This window comes from Epinephelus fuscoguttatus, linkage group LG10 (assembly GCF_011397635.1).
Source record: "Epinephelus fuscoguttatus linkage group LG10, E.fuscoguttatus.final_Chr_v1".
In the NCBI taxonomy this organism is placed as follows: domain Eukaryota; kingdom Metazoa; phylum Chordata; class Actinopteri; order Perciformes; family Serranidae; genus Epinephelus; species Epinephelus fuscoguttatus.
This window is the reverse complement of record NC_064761.1, coordinates 18,830,247-18,849,517: the sequence shown is the minus strand read 5'-3', so window position 1 is coordinate 18,849,517 and position 19,271 is coordinate 18,830,247. Positions and strand designations below refer to the sequence as shown.

General features: G+C 42.5%; 1 protein-coding gene across 2 annotated transcripts; it reads left to right on the top strand.

The window, feature by feature from the left end:
* Positions 1-3,397: 3,397 nt before the first annotated feature.
* Positions 3,398-15,500, top strand: arrdc2 (arrestin domain containing 2). 2 transcript variants are annotated; one of them, XM_049587561.1, is made up of 8 exons: positions 3,398-3,537; positions 4,418-4,672; positions 11,922-12,139; positions 12,242-12,344; positions 12,440-12,696; positions 12,807-12,969; positions 13,619-13,779; positions 14,051-15,500. In XM_049587561.1, exons 2-8 carry the CDS (start codon positions 4,420-4,422, stop codon positions 14,102-14,104), a joined length of 1,209 nt encoding a protein of 402 aa, XP_049443518.1. In that variant the 5' UTR covers positions 3,398-3,537; positions 4,418-4,419; the 3' UTR covers positions 14,105-15,500. The 2 variants fall into 2 exon arrangements, with proteins under 2 accessions (XP_049443518.1, XP_049443517.1); XM_049587560.1 differs by lacking the exons at positions 3,398-3,537; positions 4,418-4,672 and adding an exon at positions 9,831-10,245.
* The last annotated feature ends 3,771 nt before the right edge of the window (positions 15,501-19,271 follow it).

The window sequence follows — 19,271 nt, the reverse complement described above, 5'->3', positions numbered from 1 at the left end:
CTATGTTGTAGCAATAACACAGCCTTGACCCAAAGATGCAGGCTGTGTTGATAAAAAAAAAAAAAAAAAAAAAAAAAAGTTGGTGAGCAGATGTAAATAAACTAAATCTGGAGTTCATCAACCCGGTGAAAAGGCCGCAGTCCAGGTATGGGCTGGAATGTCAGCTGGCCAACAGGCTCAGGTTCAAAGGGTGCAGCAGCAAGGACATGGTTTAATACTAGGTGACAATCCAGAATAGACTAGACAGCTCTTGTTTTAATTTGCCTGTCTGTTGCCAGGAGCTGCGCCAAATACAAATGACATGTGACCTATAAAACTGGTTAAAATGCAATTTAATTTCTAGTCAGATATGTTAATTTAAGACTGTAGAATGTATGGAAAATTGCAGCTGCCATTTAAAAACAGGTGAGCAGGTCAGTCCAGCTCAAGGAGATTCACCTGAATCACACCTATGACCTTGCTAGTTTGAAAAACACCATTACAGACATTTGAGCATGCAAATGCCTCAGCAGTTATTTATTGCACTCTGTGAGATTATAGTGACACAATTTGATAAGAAAAGCCACAAATTAAGTGTCCAGTGGTTTTATGTATCACCATATGAAATATTAGTATTTGGTATACCTGAAAGAGTTTACAACTGAGAAGGTTTCACAAAGACAGCTGCTTCAGTGATGCCACCCTGTCATAGCCTACATCCCTCACCCCAGTGTCAGACAACATGTGACATGGTGATCATGTGAGGGACTCTGTCAAATACTGAGGCACATGACTTCAAAATAAACAAAACAGAGACACCAGGTTCTACTGAGGTGTTTCAGATTTCTCCTCTACAGTGTATTTTACACTACATTTGTTTGGTTTGATCTTTTTAATTATTACATTATTACTTTTATATGTTTTCGTACTATTCTGTGAAATACAACTTTTACATAATTCAAGTATCATACTTGTATTTTCTGTACTTTGTTTTTTTTTGTATATTTATAATGAAGAAGGAGAAAAGAGCCTACCTCACTAGTTTTAACTGCAAAAAGACATTTCTTCAAAATAAAAGCCTATTTTTAACAAAAAAGAGAGCTAACAATCAAATTCTTTTATGCATCTATATAACAGTAGGCTATGTTTTGATATTCTGCATACTCAATGGTGCACTTTTTTGACACTATGCGCACACACTCTTGTTTAATTGTTGTTATTGACTCTATTTCTGCAATAACTTCACTTGCTGCTGTCTTTACTCTACTTACTGTTCTGCAAACTGCAGTGTATATTTTATGTCGTCAACTACAACAGTCACAACACAGTCCCTTATTGGCTGCTTACTGTGTCAACTGCAGTGCAGATCCCCAATTGGCCCCAGTTGGATCTTAATTGATGGAAAGTGTTTGGTGCTGCAGCAGGGCATGACTTACATGTATGTAAAAGGCAAAAGAGCTCATGTCATCAGGATGGTCCTACCAGCCTGGAGGACTGAGGTCACTTGTGAAAAATGTATTTGACTGAATAAAGTCAGAATTCTGAAAATGGATGTAGGGGGTGTGTACCGCCCCCTACATCCATTTTTAGAATTCTGACTGGCCTCAGCCTTTTTTCTGAGGCCAGTGTATTTTTTTTAATGCTTTAAAATTGGAGCACTAAGGGTTAACACTGCACTACGCATGCCAGCAGTGTGACAAGGCACTAAGGGTCTATTCTGTGCTGCAGGTTTGTTGCTGTTGTTTTTTTCCATCACGGCTAGGGTTGAAAAATGTTCAACTTTAAGTAAAACGCAGCGCTCGTCACTGTCTCTTTTTAACCCAGCTATTCAATCACAGTGGAGGATGTACAAACACCATGAATACTAACAGTCACATCTTACATGTGCAATGCATAACAACAACAACGGAGATGAAATATGCTTAATAGGTTACTGCACATATATTGATATAAGTTTGCTAGCATGAACCTGCACAAACTAGTGGGTCCGTCCTCTCTCTCTAAGTGCTTCAGTCCTCCCTCCATCCAGAGCAAGGGGTACAGCAGGTAATCTAACTTGTGCCGATATGTTTACCTCCGCAGATATTCTGTATCATAGCAACCACACACAGTCAAAGTTTCTCAGTTGAAAAAATGCTGTGCTTATGGAGTGCTCACAAATGCTCCCAGCTGGGTGTTTGCTGAGGAGCACCTGGCGTTTTCAGCTGGGATGAAACACTTTGGTGGACACAGAGCCTTACTCTCAGAATGCTTTTAAGTCATTTTCAAAGTGGCCGATCAGTGGTACTGCAATTTCCTAGGTCTGTCACGTGATGCCATTGGGCCCATAAAGACGTTTTCTCATAGACTTACAATGCAAGAGAAACGTCTAGAAATCAGTGGATACATTTTTTTTTTAACATTACAACCCCCTTAAATGACTTGTTCCACTATCTAGATTTAACTCATATGGTCCAATAATGTTTGGAAGGACTCAAGTTAGCATCACAACTCAAGTTAGCCGAGCACTAAACCACAAGTCACCCGCTGCTTGGCCGTGCTTTGCCGTGTTCACCTGCTTCAAGTCTCTAGTCAGGCCCATGGAAAGCTGCTCAGCCTTGCAGCAAATTTCCCCCAGTGGCCACTTGCAGTACTGCAGCAAAAAAAATCCTTTTAGCCCAGAAAGCATTTTCCCCATAGACCACCACTGTAGCCAACAAGACACATCTGTAAACTGTTGACAGGACACCTCAAACTGCAAACAAGGTCAATCAGGGTTTTTTCTATTCTGAATTTTTGAGCCATGGTGGTTTTATATTTGTAAACTTTCCTCAAGCTGAGAAAAGCGATTAAAAAATCTGTAAAGTCTATAGGGTGAGTGGGCGCTCACGAGCAGGACCAGCAGGAGAAACACTACTCCGTATATAGTAGGCCACATACTGTGGAAGTAAAGCAGAAAGCTAGAAAACCTTTTTGGCGTTTGCACCAGGTGAGCAACTTAGTGGAATGAGCAGGCACCATCTTCGCATCCAGTATCTAGTTGTTATTAAAATCTACATCTATGGTGTGCCTGCTCCATAGGCCCAATGATGCATAGGCAGCGTCCATCATCCAGGCAATTTCTGTAGCCCTGCCTCCAATGCTCTATCCAGGTTTAAACTCACAACTCAAATGGATTTTTCACATGGCCTGAATCCTCTTCCATGCTGATATAATGTTACATATAAACAATAAAAAACGGAAGTGAATAAAGGCACGCACTGTTAAGATGTGAAAGGTATGGCCGGAGCAGCACCTTGTTATGCTGTGTCACTTGACACACACTCAGTCCATGCTGTCCTCCTCCTCCTCCTCCTCCCTCCTCCTCATCAGTGTGGCCAAAGTGGGCGGGCGTGACTTGCGCGTGCTCTACATCATTGGTGTAAAACAGAGAGCCGTTGTGTTTCTGGGCGTTGAAACCTGCCTCCGTTTATAAGGGCTCAGCTTCTGTTATGTATCCAGTCGAGGTGGACACACTATTTGGCTTTCCTGCTGCATCTCGTGTTTAAGAAGACATTTGTGTCGCTCCTAAACCTGCCGGTAAGTTTTTACAGACTTTATAACGTCAGCTCAACGTTAACAACTGAACATAGTCCCGGTGCTCAGCCCTGATTGGCTGACTGAGCCAGGCTTTCTTAAACTCAAGATAAACACGCACCGGCCGCATAACGGAAAATGTAAATATTATAGACTCACATAGACAATTACAACAAAACTATCAGTCTCATGACAGTTTATTTTTACAACAGGCTTATTATTTACATATTAATAACTGAAATTAGAATTTGTGTTATTTTCTCTTATTCTACCTTATATGTGTGTGAATGTAATACCACTCACACCTAAATTGATTAAAAATCATAAACAGAATAAAAGTTTTATTTGTGTATTGGTGTAAATTAAAATTTTGTCTGCATTTTCAGCTAACAAAACAAACAAAAAAGTAAATGAAATGATTTAGTGACCACTTTTTCACTATTGTGAAGATCACAACAAACCAAAAAAACAAATATTTTGTCATATGTTATGAAGCATTTCTAAGACGTGTTTAAAAACAAACTTCACAACAGCAAAAGCAAAGCTGGACATGGCATGTCTGGGACCCTGAGCAGAACCACCCAACCCCACCCTAAAAAGAAGATCTCTAAATGATAGCAGACATGTGTTAACATGTTCTGCCCAAAACATTGCAGAATATATTTAAAAAGCAAATACAGAAATTCATTTGTATTTGTAATTTGCCTGTTTCTGGGTCCCCTGGTGTCCACAGGAGCCGCTTAAATCATACATACCCCCAGCTGGCTCTGGCTGTTTGCAGTTTGTCTTTTACAGTACCTGAAAACCAGTTCTACACACACCACCTCCATGAATATGTATTAATGTCTAGCCCTGAGCCTTGTCAAACTGTCTTCACTCTTAGGCATGACACTGAACACTATTAAGACTTTCAAGCTGGAGCTGGACGGTCCAGCCGATGCAGCGTTCACCGGTGGGGAGGTGGTGTCTGGCCAGGTGGTCCTGGAGCTCCGGAGGGACACCAGAGTGCACTCCATGAAGGTGCAGGGCAGAGGGGTGGCCACGGCACACTGGCTGGAGAACCGCGGCATGAACTCTGTCTACAATGACTACACCTCCAAGATCACGTACTTCAGGAAGAGACAGCATCTGATCAGAGGTCAGTGGCGAAAGGCTGCAAATGGTGTTTATCTATTTATCCTGTATCGTTAATATTCTGTGTTTATTTATAAAGGTGGCTGCAGAATAAGCACAAGTAAACACCCAGGTGGATTACAGCTGCAGCTGGTGATGTTGTTTCTAACAAGTAACCAACTGAAATTTCCATATAATGTTTTACAAGTAAAACATCCTTTTTCAACATAGAGCTTGTTGTGAGTTATAATTTAGCAAAATAAAAACATTTTAATAGGGCTTGTTCAGTGGAAGAGAGCCAATCTAAATGTGTCCAAAGGTGACTGGAGATAATTGATTAACTATGACTGTTTGAAAATGCAAAACAGTGCCTTCTCTTATAAAAGGAAGTTGCATAGTTACATCATTTGTGCTGACTTTGTTCGTATGTTGTCCCCTACTAAGATAACATCCATCATCTGTAGCTTTGCTGTGATATACATAGTAACTGTACATCAGCATGTACTGCAGCTGCTGGATGCAAAAGTTCTCCAGTCTGAATAATGTGGTGTAAAACTGCTGATTTGCTCTTTCATGCGCCAGCTGGTAGCCTCTGCATCTTGTAGTCAGTGCAGTTTGCAAAATGAAGCCACCTGGGCCAAATGTGTTGCATGGAAACCTGGAAGAGAAGTCGACACCAGCCTGTCCAGATACATCTGCCAGATAACCTAATCCTAACATTAAACACAAATCCATTAGTGCCAAGTCCAAATAAACACAACGGGTTTACCGAGGGCTGCGTTGTACAGGACATGAAGCTGTTGAGTGTGAAATTCCCCTGGTGTGAAAGTCACCAGGCAACCTAAAATCAGAGAGGCAGAAAATAAAGGCCATAGTAGCTGAGTAAATATAATGCAGCCCGTGGTTAATGTTTCATCAGATGCTCTGTAAATAGTGTAGTTGGTTTGACTCCCCAGTCTGGTCGGACAGGTAAACATGATGAAGACTTAGATAAGAGCAGGATTTGGGTTGTTGCTTTTGCAGAATACACAAACACATTTGAAAGGATTTGAACCTGGCGTAGAATATCACACTGCATCTTATTTACAGATCATTTGCAGTAGCTGTGAAGGTGCTGTGGTTAAATGTGCACTGAGCAGGTTCTGTGTGTTAATTATATCTAGCGCGCATTTCAGCCTAAATACTGTGATGACAAAAAGTAGCTCATCACCCATTAACTGAGATGCTGTCGGCTGCGACTAACATATATTTCAATTATCAGTTGTCCATCAGTGCTTTATTCATTATGAAATATAAAATATTAAGCATGTAATTTGCCAGTTACCATCAGTTAACATGTCACAAACTGCTAACTCACTGCTGCTGCTGCAAAAAAGATTCATCAGTGGTGTAGTGGAGCGTATACTCAGGCCTTCGGGGTATACCCATCTCTTTTTCTGGCTGTTAACAGTATACCCACCTATCAGCCAAAGGCCATGGGGATATATAGCAGAGCAGTATAACCACTTTCTCCTCAGTAACCAACCTATCTACCTAGTAGTGCACCAACTTCACCTACTCCACTGAAAACATTAATTTGATGTGAGATGCTGAAGAAAACAACTGTAGGCCTACAACATCTGTAAATAGCAAGTGTTTGGTATTCTTCCTGTATGAATTATCATCAGTTGACCGTTTATCAATATTATCATCAATGTCATGCTGATTAAGCAATTGTTCAAGCAGTACTGTTGCTTTATCTTTCCTGCCAAAATAAATTGCAGTGTTGATGTGGTCACCAGTGAGAAAACTGCTGAAAATCACAACTGAAACAAAAACAGGGAAATCCAGAGCATCCTGTGTGAGTCACATGCCTCTCTTTCGTCTGCAGGGTTGTTTCTGTCATCCCTTTGATATACAGTAAAGAAGAAAGGCAATGTTACGTTCTATACCAGAAAATTATATCAATTTGTCATCCATCTGAAATGTTGCTATAGAACTTTTACCATGGTATTTATTCCTCTAATATGTCTGAGAATCAATTAGCAGCATTTCTTCTACAACAGCACTGGATTTTTATATTATTATTACATCATTGCAGTGAAGTACTTAGTTTTGTGTTACATTTTTATGGACTAGACTGGGTGTCACCAGACAGGATTTCTCAATAATGCAAGTTTGGGTGAGGGTTAAGGGATTTGGAGCCACTTTAATACTCTGCTTTAACTTCAGATGGCTACCAAATAATAGGGTTTCTCACAAAATTCCCAAATTACTCTGATGATACAATATATTAGAGGTCTTTTAAGACCTTTATTATAAATCTAAAAAGTAATACAAATGGAGATAATTCAGTAATGCAGTGTATAAAGTCAAATAAAATCACATTGAAAATCAAAACAAAAGGTTCTGAAATATTCCTCTGTTGTTAGGAAAGAAAACAGTGTTGAAATCACCAGCATTACTTCTGCTTCCTCATCCAGAATATTTGCAAAATCCATGCCACTGATTCATTAATGGACCTAACTCTTTTGTCAAATTACATGCAATTTTGCTTTCTGGATTGTGGACAATTACCACCAGTAGAGAGGCTAAGGTGCTGTCAGCACTTGGGCGGCTTGACCTGCAAATGCCTCTCAAACAGACATTCTGTACAGACCAGTGCTATCTGCAGAATCTGTCCAGGAAATAACAGCACTAATTGTTTTTGCAAAGCTTCAACCTTCTCACATGTTAGTTTGCACGTGCAAGCAATTGTGCAAAGACGTAAATGTTAAAAAGAAGAAGTGAGGGTGTTGTGTTCTTGTGTTGCTCGGGACAAGAGGCGAGGAGAAAGTGAAAGGCAGACGAGAGAGGAAGGAAGGAGGAAGGGGTGGGGGCTTTTTAAAAAATGCAGGCTGCGTCGCCGTGGCAACCAGGAAAACAACACGTGGCTCCCCTTGGCCCCGTCCTCCTCCACCACACAGCCTGCTCCTGCTGCTGCTGCTGGTCTCCATTTATTTTATAAAATGGTGTCATGTTCCACTCATTTATCTTTCAGTTTGTCATAAACAGTTTTTTAGGCTGATTGTTTTTCTCTTTAAAGGCAGGAATGTAGTTGAGTTTCTTTGGAGACTTGTTTTTTGTTTTTAGGAGTTGCTCCAGTTTTAGGAGGTGGAAGCTTTAAAAAAAATGTGTCATGCAAACACCAGTGAAGAGTTACACAATCATAAAGCTTCCCTGCTGTGAATATGTGGGGCTTCATTGTTAATATTTGCTCTAACGTGGTGCGCACTCAGCAGCCCTCTGGGTCAACAAAGAAAAACTCACGTGGATAAATATGTTTACCGTTGTCTGCAGCAGTGGGGAACATGTTTTCAGCCACGATTAGGGCGATCACACTGAGTCATCTGCACAGCAGGAACATTTATCAGGCCCATCATCTCTGCAGAGACCAACATGTTTGTCTTATCAGGAGCGAGGCAGGGAGACGTGGTAGAGCCAGGCTGCTGCTCCTGGTCACCAGCAGGCGGCGGGCTGGACTTCATTTCACCCCAGGCCAGAACTTCCTGAATGTATTTTAAGCAAAAACTGACAAATTGATGCAAACTGGACCACTGACGTCCCAAATATGACTCAGTTCTGCTGCAAGGAGGACACATTTTTCACATTAAGTGATTATACCAATGGAAAGATGCAGGGAAACCTTGTGCTTTTGCCTTTATGCTAGCATGCAAGGATATACTCTATTGGAAAATCCATGCGTCATAATTATGTGAGCACCATCTATCTAAAGCCGTACAACTTTTCCCACATCCTCATACATCTCCAGTCCAGTTCAGGCTGTGTTCAAAACATCCTGGTTGTTCTTACAGTTGTGCACACTGCCTCCACATCACCATTTGGTGGCACCGGAGAGCTACCTCCTCACTCCCAGGGAACAAAGGAGTAAACAACTTTGTTTTTCTCAGACCAGACTTGACTTTTGTATGAGAACTTTGAATGAAGTGAGCAATCCAGCTGGGAAATAAAGTAGAGTTTGTTTAGTTAAATGATTGCTGCAAAATTTGAAAGAAAAATCAATTTTGCTCCAAATTGGCTTTGTTTGCAAAAGTTTGAAGTTAATTTGGGGTATTTAATAGGCTGCATGGGGGCTTCGATTCATGCAAGTTGTTGCACAAATTTTCGGGGACTTCCTCATGAGGAGTCTCTTCATTACTGAACTTTGAATGTCCCCTTATGCAGTCATAAGGGGGATTTGATGACATAAGTTACATGATTTGGTGCATAGCTGTGTGTTTTCCATGTGCTGCCTAACAGCATGTTTTTGCAACATGGAAGAAGTGGAGTAAACAGCTTTGGTTCCTGAGTGAAACTATTTTCCTCTGAGCTGTGCAGGGCGGATCTCTGCCAGACGGAGGCATGCTCAGTAAGCCTGTTTTCTTCTAAGAACCTGTAACCATCAATCACCAGCAGGCCCTGTTTTCCTCTCTGCTGCCTCCACACCCAGTCTGCATGTTTATTACGATGCGTTCATACTCCGTCGGTAAATGTGAGTGTTGTGAAAAGAGCAGCTCACTAAGTTGTAAAGTGGGCCGAGGAAGTGGGGTTTTTAAGTTTTGTGACAGTAAACCTTTTGAGTTTGTTTGTTTGTTTGTTCGTGTGTCTGTATCTTTATAGTGGTTGTTATATTTGGTTAAGTTGACACCATGGGTTGGTTTTGTCTCAGTCTTTGTCCGGACATGTTTTGCTGTCACCGAGAAGACAACCTGTTAGTACACAGAAAAATAAGAATAAGTAAATTAAGCAAACAATATTTCGGCCTAATTAGAACTTTCCTCTTTGTCTTATGATGCTTTAAACATGACAACAACCTACCACCAAAAATCAATTTTTGTAACAGTGGCAGTCTCAAACCTGGATGTGAAGTCGGGTTTTGATATCATCCATTCCTCCCTCAGTGTCTGAAAGGGTTTATTATTATCACAAACAGCTGCTGTGGTGTTTGCTCACCGTCTGAAACTTTCTTGATAGTATTTGTTGTTGATTTTGACTAAGTAGCCAAATGCAGCCACGTCTAACTTAGAAGTGTAGCGCTGAGACGTCCGTGCCAATGAGGAGCACCTGAAGGCAGCGCCAGCCTTCTCCCCTCTCCTGAGGCTTACATAATAAATTTCGAAGCCCCGCCCACTTTCTCAGCCCGATAATAGGACTGCAGACAGAAAGTGCTCCACAGTTTGAGCTCTGAACAAGTGAACAAACTCATCTGCAACTGGAAGAACCACTCTGAATAAGTTTCTACTGCGGAACAAGAACAAAGGAGTCACCAAGTGTTGCGTTTGAGAGGACACGCACAACCTGCAAATATGATTTTCGACAAGGTGAAAAAGTTTGACATCGTCTTCGACTCTCCGGAGGTGGACTGTCCTCCGGTGTTCAGCAGCGGAGACGTGGTGTCCGGCCGGGTAGTTTTAGACCTGTCCGGGGAGAGTCGGGTGGACTCCCTGAAGCTTCACGCCGAGGGATTTGCCAAAGTGCACTGGACTGAGTCCCGGTCCGCCGGCTCCAGCACCGCGTACACGCAGAACTACAGCGACGAGGTGGAGTACCTGAACCGGAGAGAGGTGCTGCTGCAGGCAGGTCAGTCCGCTGTGCAGGCACTGTGATGGGGATGGGGATGGGGGCGTCTTGTCTGTAACTCATGAATGTGTCAGCTAGAAGGGGATCAAAACAGCAAAAGCATCGTCCTTTCATTGAGCACAAGCCAAGGCAGTGAAACAATAGTGACAGACTTTTATTTGTGTGGGGACACTGGGCTGGTTGTTAGTCTGCAAACTGGGAATGGTGTTGTTTTCATATGATGAGTTAAACAGCTCATCAACACAGTCCTGTCTTTTCTGGTTACGATATTGTACGTGCAGTGTATTATACAAGTTGCGTTTGCAAGTGGGTGGTTGTTTTCCTCACATCTGAGACATTTTGTTATGAACTTGTTGCTGCTGTCGATGCACAGTTGACTGGATCATGTAATACTCTGTGAATGAAGTCCAACTTAGTTTGCATGACTTTATTAGGATCCTTCTGACAGATGATTTCTTTGTTTTGGGGCACTTCCTGAAAGAAGCAAAGCTGAACATCCATCAGAAAGTGCACAAACAAGCACTCAGTCAGTCAGTCAGTCATTGCTGAAAGCTTTATTTTTTCTGCCATATACGTGTTGTTTTTGGTCATAACCGGATATATAAGTAAAAAGACTCTTATTATAAAGGAAGAGAGCTAAATATGTTGCAATGGCTGTTTTTGCACTTTGTTCTCATTGTGAAAACATCTGTTGAAAGAAATAGTTCAGTCTTTTCCTCATTCGAAGACACTCTTGGGTTGTTTTTCTCCTCAGTGGTGTGGGACAGCCTCAGGTTTCTGCCTTCATTCATTGGGCACAGAGTTGTTTTGCTCTCAAGTGTAGTCAGGAAATTCAAACCCCGGGCTCTGTCAGTTTTATGTTGTTTTTCTGCACCGTGTCACCTCGCTTCTTGATTTGGGTTTTCATAAAAACCTTTTTGCAATTTAAAAACATAAAATGTTAAAGAATTTTGTGATGTTTGAAAGTTTTTGCTTTAAAACACACAGCAGGAAGCTCACGACGGCCCACTCGACCCATTAAGAGGATTAATATGGTGACAGTATTGTTATTTAAATCAAAAAGAAGCGTCTTCATCGGTTGTGTTAAACGCAAACACGTGTTCCAGGACCTGTGTAGCCACACAGAGAGAAAAAAAACAGCAGTTGAGACGTGCTGTATTATACAGCTTGAGGAAAACATGTTCTCAGTCAGCACAATGGAGCAGGAACCGCCCCTCTGTGCAAGCAGCGAAGCCATGTGATTGCAGAGAAGGACAGAGAGATTTCTATTTCCACAAGAGTCATGCTTTAAAGATCTGTTCCTACTCTCACTAAGTCAACTTTATTTGTGTGGATTTCTGAAGAATGTTAAAACTATAGTTGTGCAAGTTTAGTGTAGTTTTATCAGGACTAGTTTTCCGTCTGCAGACAAAGTCATCTGCTGCCGTTCATTCTTGTGGTTTATAACTCCTCTTACAATGAATCAGATAATCACTTCCAGTGAAGAAGAAGAAACTTTTATTATTTCATTGTGCTGAACTGATTGTTTCATATCAGTGTAATATTACTTTATGTACTCTTTATGGCACCAGCTGGAAGTTACACTCGCCCATGATTCTGTACTCTTGAAATCAAAACAGCCAAAACAACAATTAAATGAACTGTAATGTAAATTCTTTTTTTTCTTCTCCTTACAGATAATAGTGAAGTGACCGTCCTTCCTGCCGGCAGACATGAGTTTCCATTCAGCTTCCAGCTGCCTGAGGAGACGCTAGTCACCTCCTTCGAGGGAAAACACGGCAGCATCCGTTACTGGGTCAAAGTGAAGCTCCACAGGCCGTGGGCCACCGTCAGGAAGATCAAGAAGGAGTTCACAGTCATCGAGCCCATCGACATCAACACGCCGGCGTTACTGGTGAGCACCGCAGCCCTCGCGTTTCACGATTGTGCCGCCACACACTTCATGATTCTCTGGGTGTTTTGAGGCAATTGGCTCATTTGGTTTCGTCATTCTCAGGCGCCACAAGCTGGAACGAAGGACAAGATGGCACGGGCGTGGTACCGCAACTTTGGACAGGTGTCTGTAACTGCAAAGATTGACCGCAAGGGCTACACACCAGGTGAGAGTCTGGAATCTAAAACATCTCTTCCTGAAAGCACGTTAAGAATGTCAGCAGTCTCTAACATACTTTCCCCGTCTCTCTTCTCTCCACAGGTGAGGTGATACCCGTCTTTGCGGAGTTCGACAACTCTACCTCCAGATCAGTTGTGCCAAAAGCCTACATCACTCAGACACAGACGTTCATCGCCCGCGGCACCATGAAGCAGAAGCGCTCGGTGGTGGGCACGCTGTGCGGCGATATTGTGGGGGCCAGATGCAGGGAGACGTGGCACGGCCGCGCCATCAAGATCCCACCTGTGGGTCCCTCCATCCTGCAGTGCCGCATCATCAAAGTGGAGTACATGCTCAAGGTGAGCTCAGACAACAGCAGCTTTACATCTCAGGAATTCAAATACTGTATTCCCTCTTTCCATACACACTGCTCCTGTCACTAAAAAAACTCCTCTTTACCTCCCACCAGGTTTGCGTCGATGTTCCTGGGACATCCAAGCTGTGCCTTGAGCTGCCACTGGTCATCGGCACCATTCCCCTCCATCCCTTCGGCAGCCGGACCTCCAGCGTCAGCAGCCAGTACAGTGTCAACCTGGAGTGGCTGCGCATGGCCATCCCCGAGCAGCCTGAGCGTAAGTGTCCTTTAATTCTGCAGTGATGTGTAGGTCTAGATGTGCGTAGAGATCAGTTATTAAAACATGGACACTTTTATTTTCTGTGACAAACAAAGCAAGAACAAATGCAACCATCGTTTTTATTGCAAACATAGGATTATAGGTGTTCTTTTTCCACTAAAGTTAGTGCTAAGACTGGGCAGATCAGACACATGATTGTCTTTTTCAACATTTTTTATATTCAAGGATGTTTGTTTTCATAAAGTGGAAAAGGAGAGACAGTCTCTGACACTATTTATATTTTTATATTATATTTATACTATTTAGCTTTTTATCAATACATATTCCCCGCTAAATCATTAAAATCGCTACTTTTTGCTTGTGAAGAGCCTCTCTATCTGCTTGTGGGTCGTTCCTTCTTTTGTTTTTATGATCACTGACTGCCAAAATACCACTGGATCAGATGTCAACATGTATAAACAAAGGTTTCGATTCAGCAGAGATTCATGTTGGATCAAATCGGTGTTTGTTAGTGCAAAAGGCAGCGAATGTTATGTGGGGTTTTTAAGAGTTTTAGCTGCAGTGATGACTCAGCAGCTTATTGTTTGGACCTGTGCTGTTCTGTTGAGTCAGACCAGTGGACTAATCCCTGCCTCTTTCCCCGCAGCTCCTCCAGATTACAGCTCTGTGGTGACACAGGAGGAGGCCGAGCAGCGCAACAACACGGTGGTCCCGCAACCCGCCGAAGACCTGAGTGGGATCCTGGAGCGCCCCCTCATGGCTTTTGTCCAAGAGTTTCGCTTCCGACCTCCGCCGGTGTACAGCGAGGTGAGTCACCGAATGCTGGAAACAACATCCACCTACACCCACTGTTGGCTTAGTTTGAGTAGCATCTCTAAAGGCTCGGAGAGAAGGTTTTTTTTGTCGACATCCCAAAACATTTCTGCTGAAGAAACTCTTGAGATCACAGCTGAATTGTATAACAGTACATGAAAACAAATCTGTGGGTGTAGTCTGAGTGTAGGCAAAATGTATCCTAATGCTGAATGTTTTGCGATTGCTTAACCCTCATCTTTTTGTTTCCATTTCTTGCCCACAGGTTGACCCCAACCCTCAGCCCTTAAACATCAGACCTCGCTGCATGACGTGTTGAACCATGAGCCCTGCCTGAGCGTCAAGCAACTTAACTTAAAGAAACGAATCAAGAGATTTGTCCTCTCCTGGATTACTTCTCTCCGATAACTGGCACCAGGTCCCACCGAGTGTCGTGGAGAGGGACTGGAGTGCCGTGGAGAGTTTCAGGAGACGGAGCTCACAGGAACTGGATGCCAGTGGAGGAGCCGCCACTTCGTTCCCAGTTCATAAAGCAAAGTGGCTTCTTTCCTGTTCTGTTACGAAGGTCGTAACTTCTCCACATCAGTTCCTGTCCTCCCAAAGTGATTTTTGGCTCCTTTTTTTATGAAGCGAGCTACAAATACCTCCCAATCAACGATTCCCTCTGTGAAGTGAATTTTGAGATGTAAGGAGTTTGGGACAGACTGGGGGTGAAAGATCACTCAATATTTGTCAGGTGGAGAGTTGGAGTTGCACCTGGCGGAAAAAAAAGCGCTCTTGATGAGTTGACATATGTTTAGAGGCACATTGTCATCTTTGAGTGGCGTGCAGAGAAGTGCAATTATCGTCGTAACTTTCCAACTCTCTTGGCAATACCGTAGATTATAACAACCTTCATTACTATGCATTGTGTGACTCAGCAGCAACGTGCCTGTGATGATTTTCTACTGTTACGTCAGCACATACTGTATCTGAAGGTGTGATGGTGCAGACAAGTCAAGTAAGCAGATGTAGATGTATTTTTTGCATGCAGATCACAATATGTAAAAGGGAAAAAAAATGCCTCAATAATCTGCAGTTGAAGATTGCATGAGAGTTTCAGGGAGTCGTTCTCTCACAGAAATGAATGGAACCGAATGTATTCTGCAAGAACTTAGAACAAAAAATGGTTTGATTGTACGTGGACAAATACCAAGAGAGGTTTTGTGTTAATGCAAGGCTTAAGGCACTGAAGTGTCAGACAGCTGCGGCTGTTGATTTTAGCACAGTGATAAAATAGGATGAGCAGTATAAAGCTGCACGAGGCTCATAGATTAGCTCTCCCAGCTGCTAAACAAAAGGAGGAGGAGGAGGAAGAGGAGGAGGCCTCTTAGCCATGTGGTCTGAAGCTTTTTGATGGGAGCCAGATGCCTCGGTGCTGTTGGGCGCTCTGTGACGCTGAGCGAGAACACAGTGCTCAGCGTTGAAGTCGAGCCCTTAAGCTGGAGATGCCACTGAAATGTATGGACAAAGAACATTCCAAAAAACTGACTCGAGGATTTTCTCCTCAACTTCCAAAAAAAACAAACTGTATGAGTATGAAAGAAGTCCTCAGGGTCAGCTGTGTGACTTTGGTGGCACGCACTGAAAAAATATATTTTTATATAAACTGTTGATTCACAATCTTGCCAAAGTTTTGTAATTGTTTTTTTCTAATAAAACAAGATTTAACAGAAGGTTTGTCTCCAGTGTTTCCTTTAAATCTGAACCAGTATGTAAGCTGTGCAGTTTGTAAGGGAAATAGTCGAGGGCCCGTGTTTAGCGCGTTGCGTGCCAGTGGATTAGTACATCATGTTCGATAGTGTGAGTCAAACTGGTATCATTGCCAAGGGCAGGGTTCACTAGAGAAACGCTCTGCATTCATTGGATAAAAACTATAATTACAGACTGAAGTTTCGCCAGTGACAGCTCTAATATTGAGCTCTTGCACAACCTAGTTTCTCTGGGTGTTTTTTCTGCCCCCTAAAAAAAACAGGAATCAAAAGTTATTGCTTCTTTTCACCACTGAATCATCCGTCACAGTTCAGCTGATACATGGATCTCATTTAGTGTCCTCTTGTACACTTTGTACTTTGTTTACATGAATATTCAACGAGGATCCCAGTTATTTTTTGCCACATGTAAACACGTAACATAGGAACAAACAAGCAGCCCAGTGAAATATGCTCTGTGTACAAAATGATAAACATGGCTGAAGGCCAACTGAAGAAATTCGCTGGGTTTATAGTAGAAGGACGGAGAGGTGTTGAGTGCAATGCGGAGGAAGAACGAGAGTTTCAGTGAGGAGTCAGAATATCACACCAAATTACTTTAAAATTAAACAATGCTTGAGAGTATTTTAATACCAAAAACACCAGAGATTATATGTCAGCTACTTCAGTGTGATGGCTTCTTGTTTATCTGTATTATATCAATGTAGACAGAATATTTTTGGATTTTTGGAGCTCTAACTCGCAAACATACAACAATATATAACAGAAATGTCAAATCTGCTGTACAGTGTAGAGAGTTGGTGAGTGGTCAAAACAGACATGATGAGAGTGGAGCCTTTCACAATGAATGCCTCAGACAAATTCGCCAGATCTTCTGGCAAAACAAAATCTCCAGCCTTCAACTGTACATAAAACAGGTAGCTGGAGCATCACCAAAGAAATCACACAGACTTTTGAGATTGCTAGGCCATGTGCTAAGAATGTAGCAGGGCCGGATCATGAGAGTTGTCTTAAGATGATACAAAAGCAGGTCTACACACCAGAAACTGCTCCTTTTGGAAGTATTAATCGCATCTCCATATGTGACGTTTCGGGCACCAGCCCTTCATCAGACATTAACAAGATAAGGATACACACCTCTATATATATACAACCGGTGGTGGTCGCCACGTGATAACACATGTAGCTATACAGAAACACACAGCAAAAGGCCAGCATTGACTAGAGCATCACCCCGACAATCACAGAACTGAAACATCAGGTAAAAAAACAGTCATAATGACATACAAATTCAAGGTGACATAGTAGAAGAAAATATTACTGTAATTCACATATTTAAAAAAAAAAAAAAAATAGAGGCGCCACTAATAATGCAAAAAGTAGTGATACTTAATGAAAAATACCACAGCAATGTAGCAGCTGTTTTAAGATGGATACCACGAGGCAAAAAAAACCCCAAAGGCCCAAACCACCTGGCAAAGGACTGTGACACTGGAGTTGGAAAAGATGAACCTGTCACAGGGAGAGGCACAACATGCTGCCAAGGATCAAATGCAATGGAAAGAACTCATTTAAGCCTCATGTCCCATATGGGATGAGGAGGACTTACAGCTCACAAAAACAAGCATCGTTTACACACCAAACAACAAATTAAAAACTGCTCGGCAGAAAAATCAATATTGAAATTAAAACATTTGGTCCAATCTTAATCTCAGTCAAAATAAATGGTGAAATTGTAGCTAATTGATTGAAGGCTTTGTCTTGACTCTCAGAGGTCAGTCAGAGCAGCCTATGCAGCGGTGTGTCCAGTCTCAATTAACCTGTGTACACAAGCACATTAAGCATTGGTATGTTACAGGAGTCCTTCCGGAGGTGTAGCAGAGCTGCTGCATCATCTCACAGCTGCTGTGATCAAGGAAATGACGCAGGACATGAAATAAGAGAAGACAACACTAATGTCTAAATACCAGAGGATGAAGAGGAACTAGTATATTCATGTCTTTAATAATAAATAATTAAAACAGATTTTATCAATGGAACTAAAACAGGAACTGTGGAGTTTATCTGCTGGCCTTCAGACACAAAGAGTGAGGTCATCGCTAACAAGTGCAGAGTCTCGTCTTTTAAAGGGACATTGTGTAACATTTTCAGTTGTTTATTGGCAAAAATTGATGTCTGCATTCATAAATATGTCATCACTGGTGTACTATTACCTCCACCAAAAATCTGACTTATTCTCGTAAAAGGAGAATTTCGGATTTGTTTGTACATTGTGCGGGTAAGTCGTCTGTGGGGTTCCATTACGTTTCGCCATCTTGAGAATACACCCTCCAGCAAGGGACATACAGCACCGCCTTCGGCGTTTTCGTTGAGAGCCAGGCCAGCACTGCGTGACTGAGGAGCCGAAGGAGAGGAGCAAGAGGCGCTTCGCTACCACCCTGGCAAATTTGAAACAAAGTCCCACTCTTTGAGCATAATGCAGGATCATGCATATGCAGCATCATGGGAGACGGAATCCTTGTCGCCAAGAAAGCGCAAAAGGGAACAGAAAAGGCAGCGTGACCGGCGAATTAAAAAAACGAAGGCCCACATCAGGGTAGCCTTTCCCAGGTAGAGAGAGCTGCTGAGGGAGAATGGTAATGCAATCACAGGCCAGCGCCGCTGTTGGCTGTTAGCCGCTGTTAGCAGCCAGTCGCTAACAGCCTCATCCCTCTCCTCGCATCACTGCGCCACTGTTAGCCGCTGTTGGCTGTTAGTTGCTGTTAGCGGCCAGTTGCTAACAGCCTCATCCCTCTCCTCGCATCACTGCGCTGCTGTTAGCTGTTAGTCGCTGTTAGCCGCTGTTAGCGCTGGCCTGTGATTGTATTAGCTTTCTCCTTCAGCAGCTCTCTCCACCTGGGAAAGGCAACCCCAATGCTGACCCTTGTTTTTTTAATTCGCCGGTCACGCTGCCTTTTTGATTCCCTTTTGCACTTTCTTGGCGACGAGGATTCCGTCTCCCATGATGCTGCATAATACATGATCCTGCATTATGCTCAAAGAGTGGGACTATGTTATGCAGCAGTAGTGCCGCTGGCCACTAACAGCTGTTAGCGGTGCAGTAATGCGAGGAGAGGGATGAGGTGTGTGAGTTTGAGCCACTTGTCAGTTGTCAAAGGACAAGACGTGATTGGTTTGTTTCAATTTACATCCGCCCCAACAGTCCTACGTTGTAAACACAGCCAGCATGGTGAGGAGGGGGTTTGTCAACTCGCGTCGCGTGTGTCTGTGTAGGAGCCTGAATGAATACTCCATGTAGTATCGGATGACATGGTTTCATCAGTGTTATCATAGCTTTTTGATACACAGCGGCTACAGTTGTTGCAATACGTGTTTGAAACAGTGAGGCGCTAGAGTGCGCCATCTGTTTGAATGCAATACATGATTTCAACGTTAGATGGGAGAAATTCCTACACACTGTGGCTTTAAATGTAAGTTAAGTCCTTACCCCAAGAAGAAACCAAAGAGTTGTTTTTTTTTTCATTCATTCATTTTATTTTATTCTATTTTCTTTTTAACATTTTTTTTATGAAAATCATTTTCCACAAAACACATTTTTAGAACACCATTAGTTGCTATTTATAGTGTAACCATTACTTGACAATAGGTAACGCCATACGTTTGGATTTGAGGTTGTGAATACCAACACGACATGGCAACACATCTTCAATAAAAGCAATGAAGCAAAATTAAAGT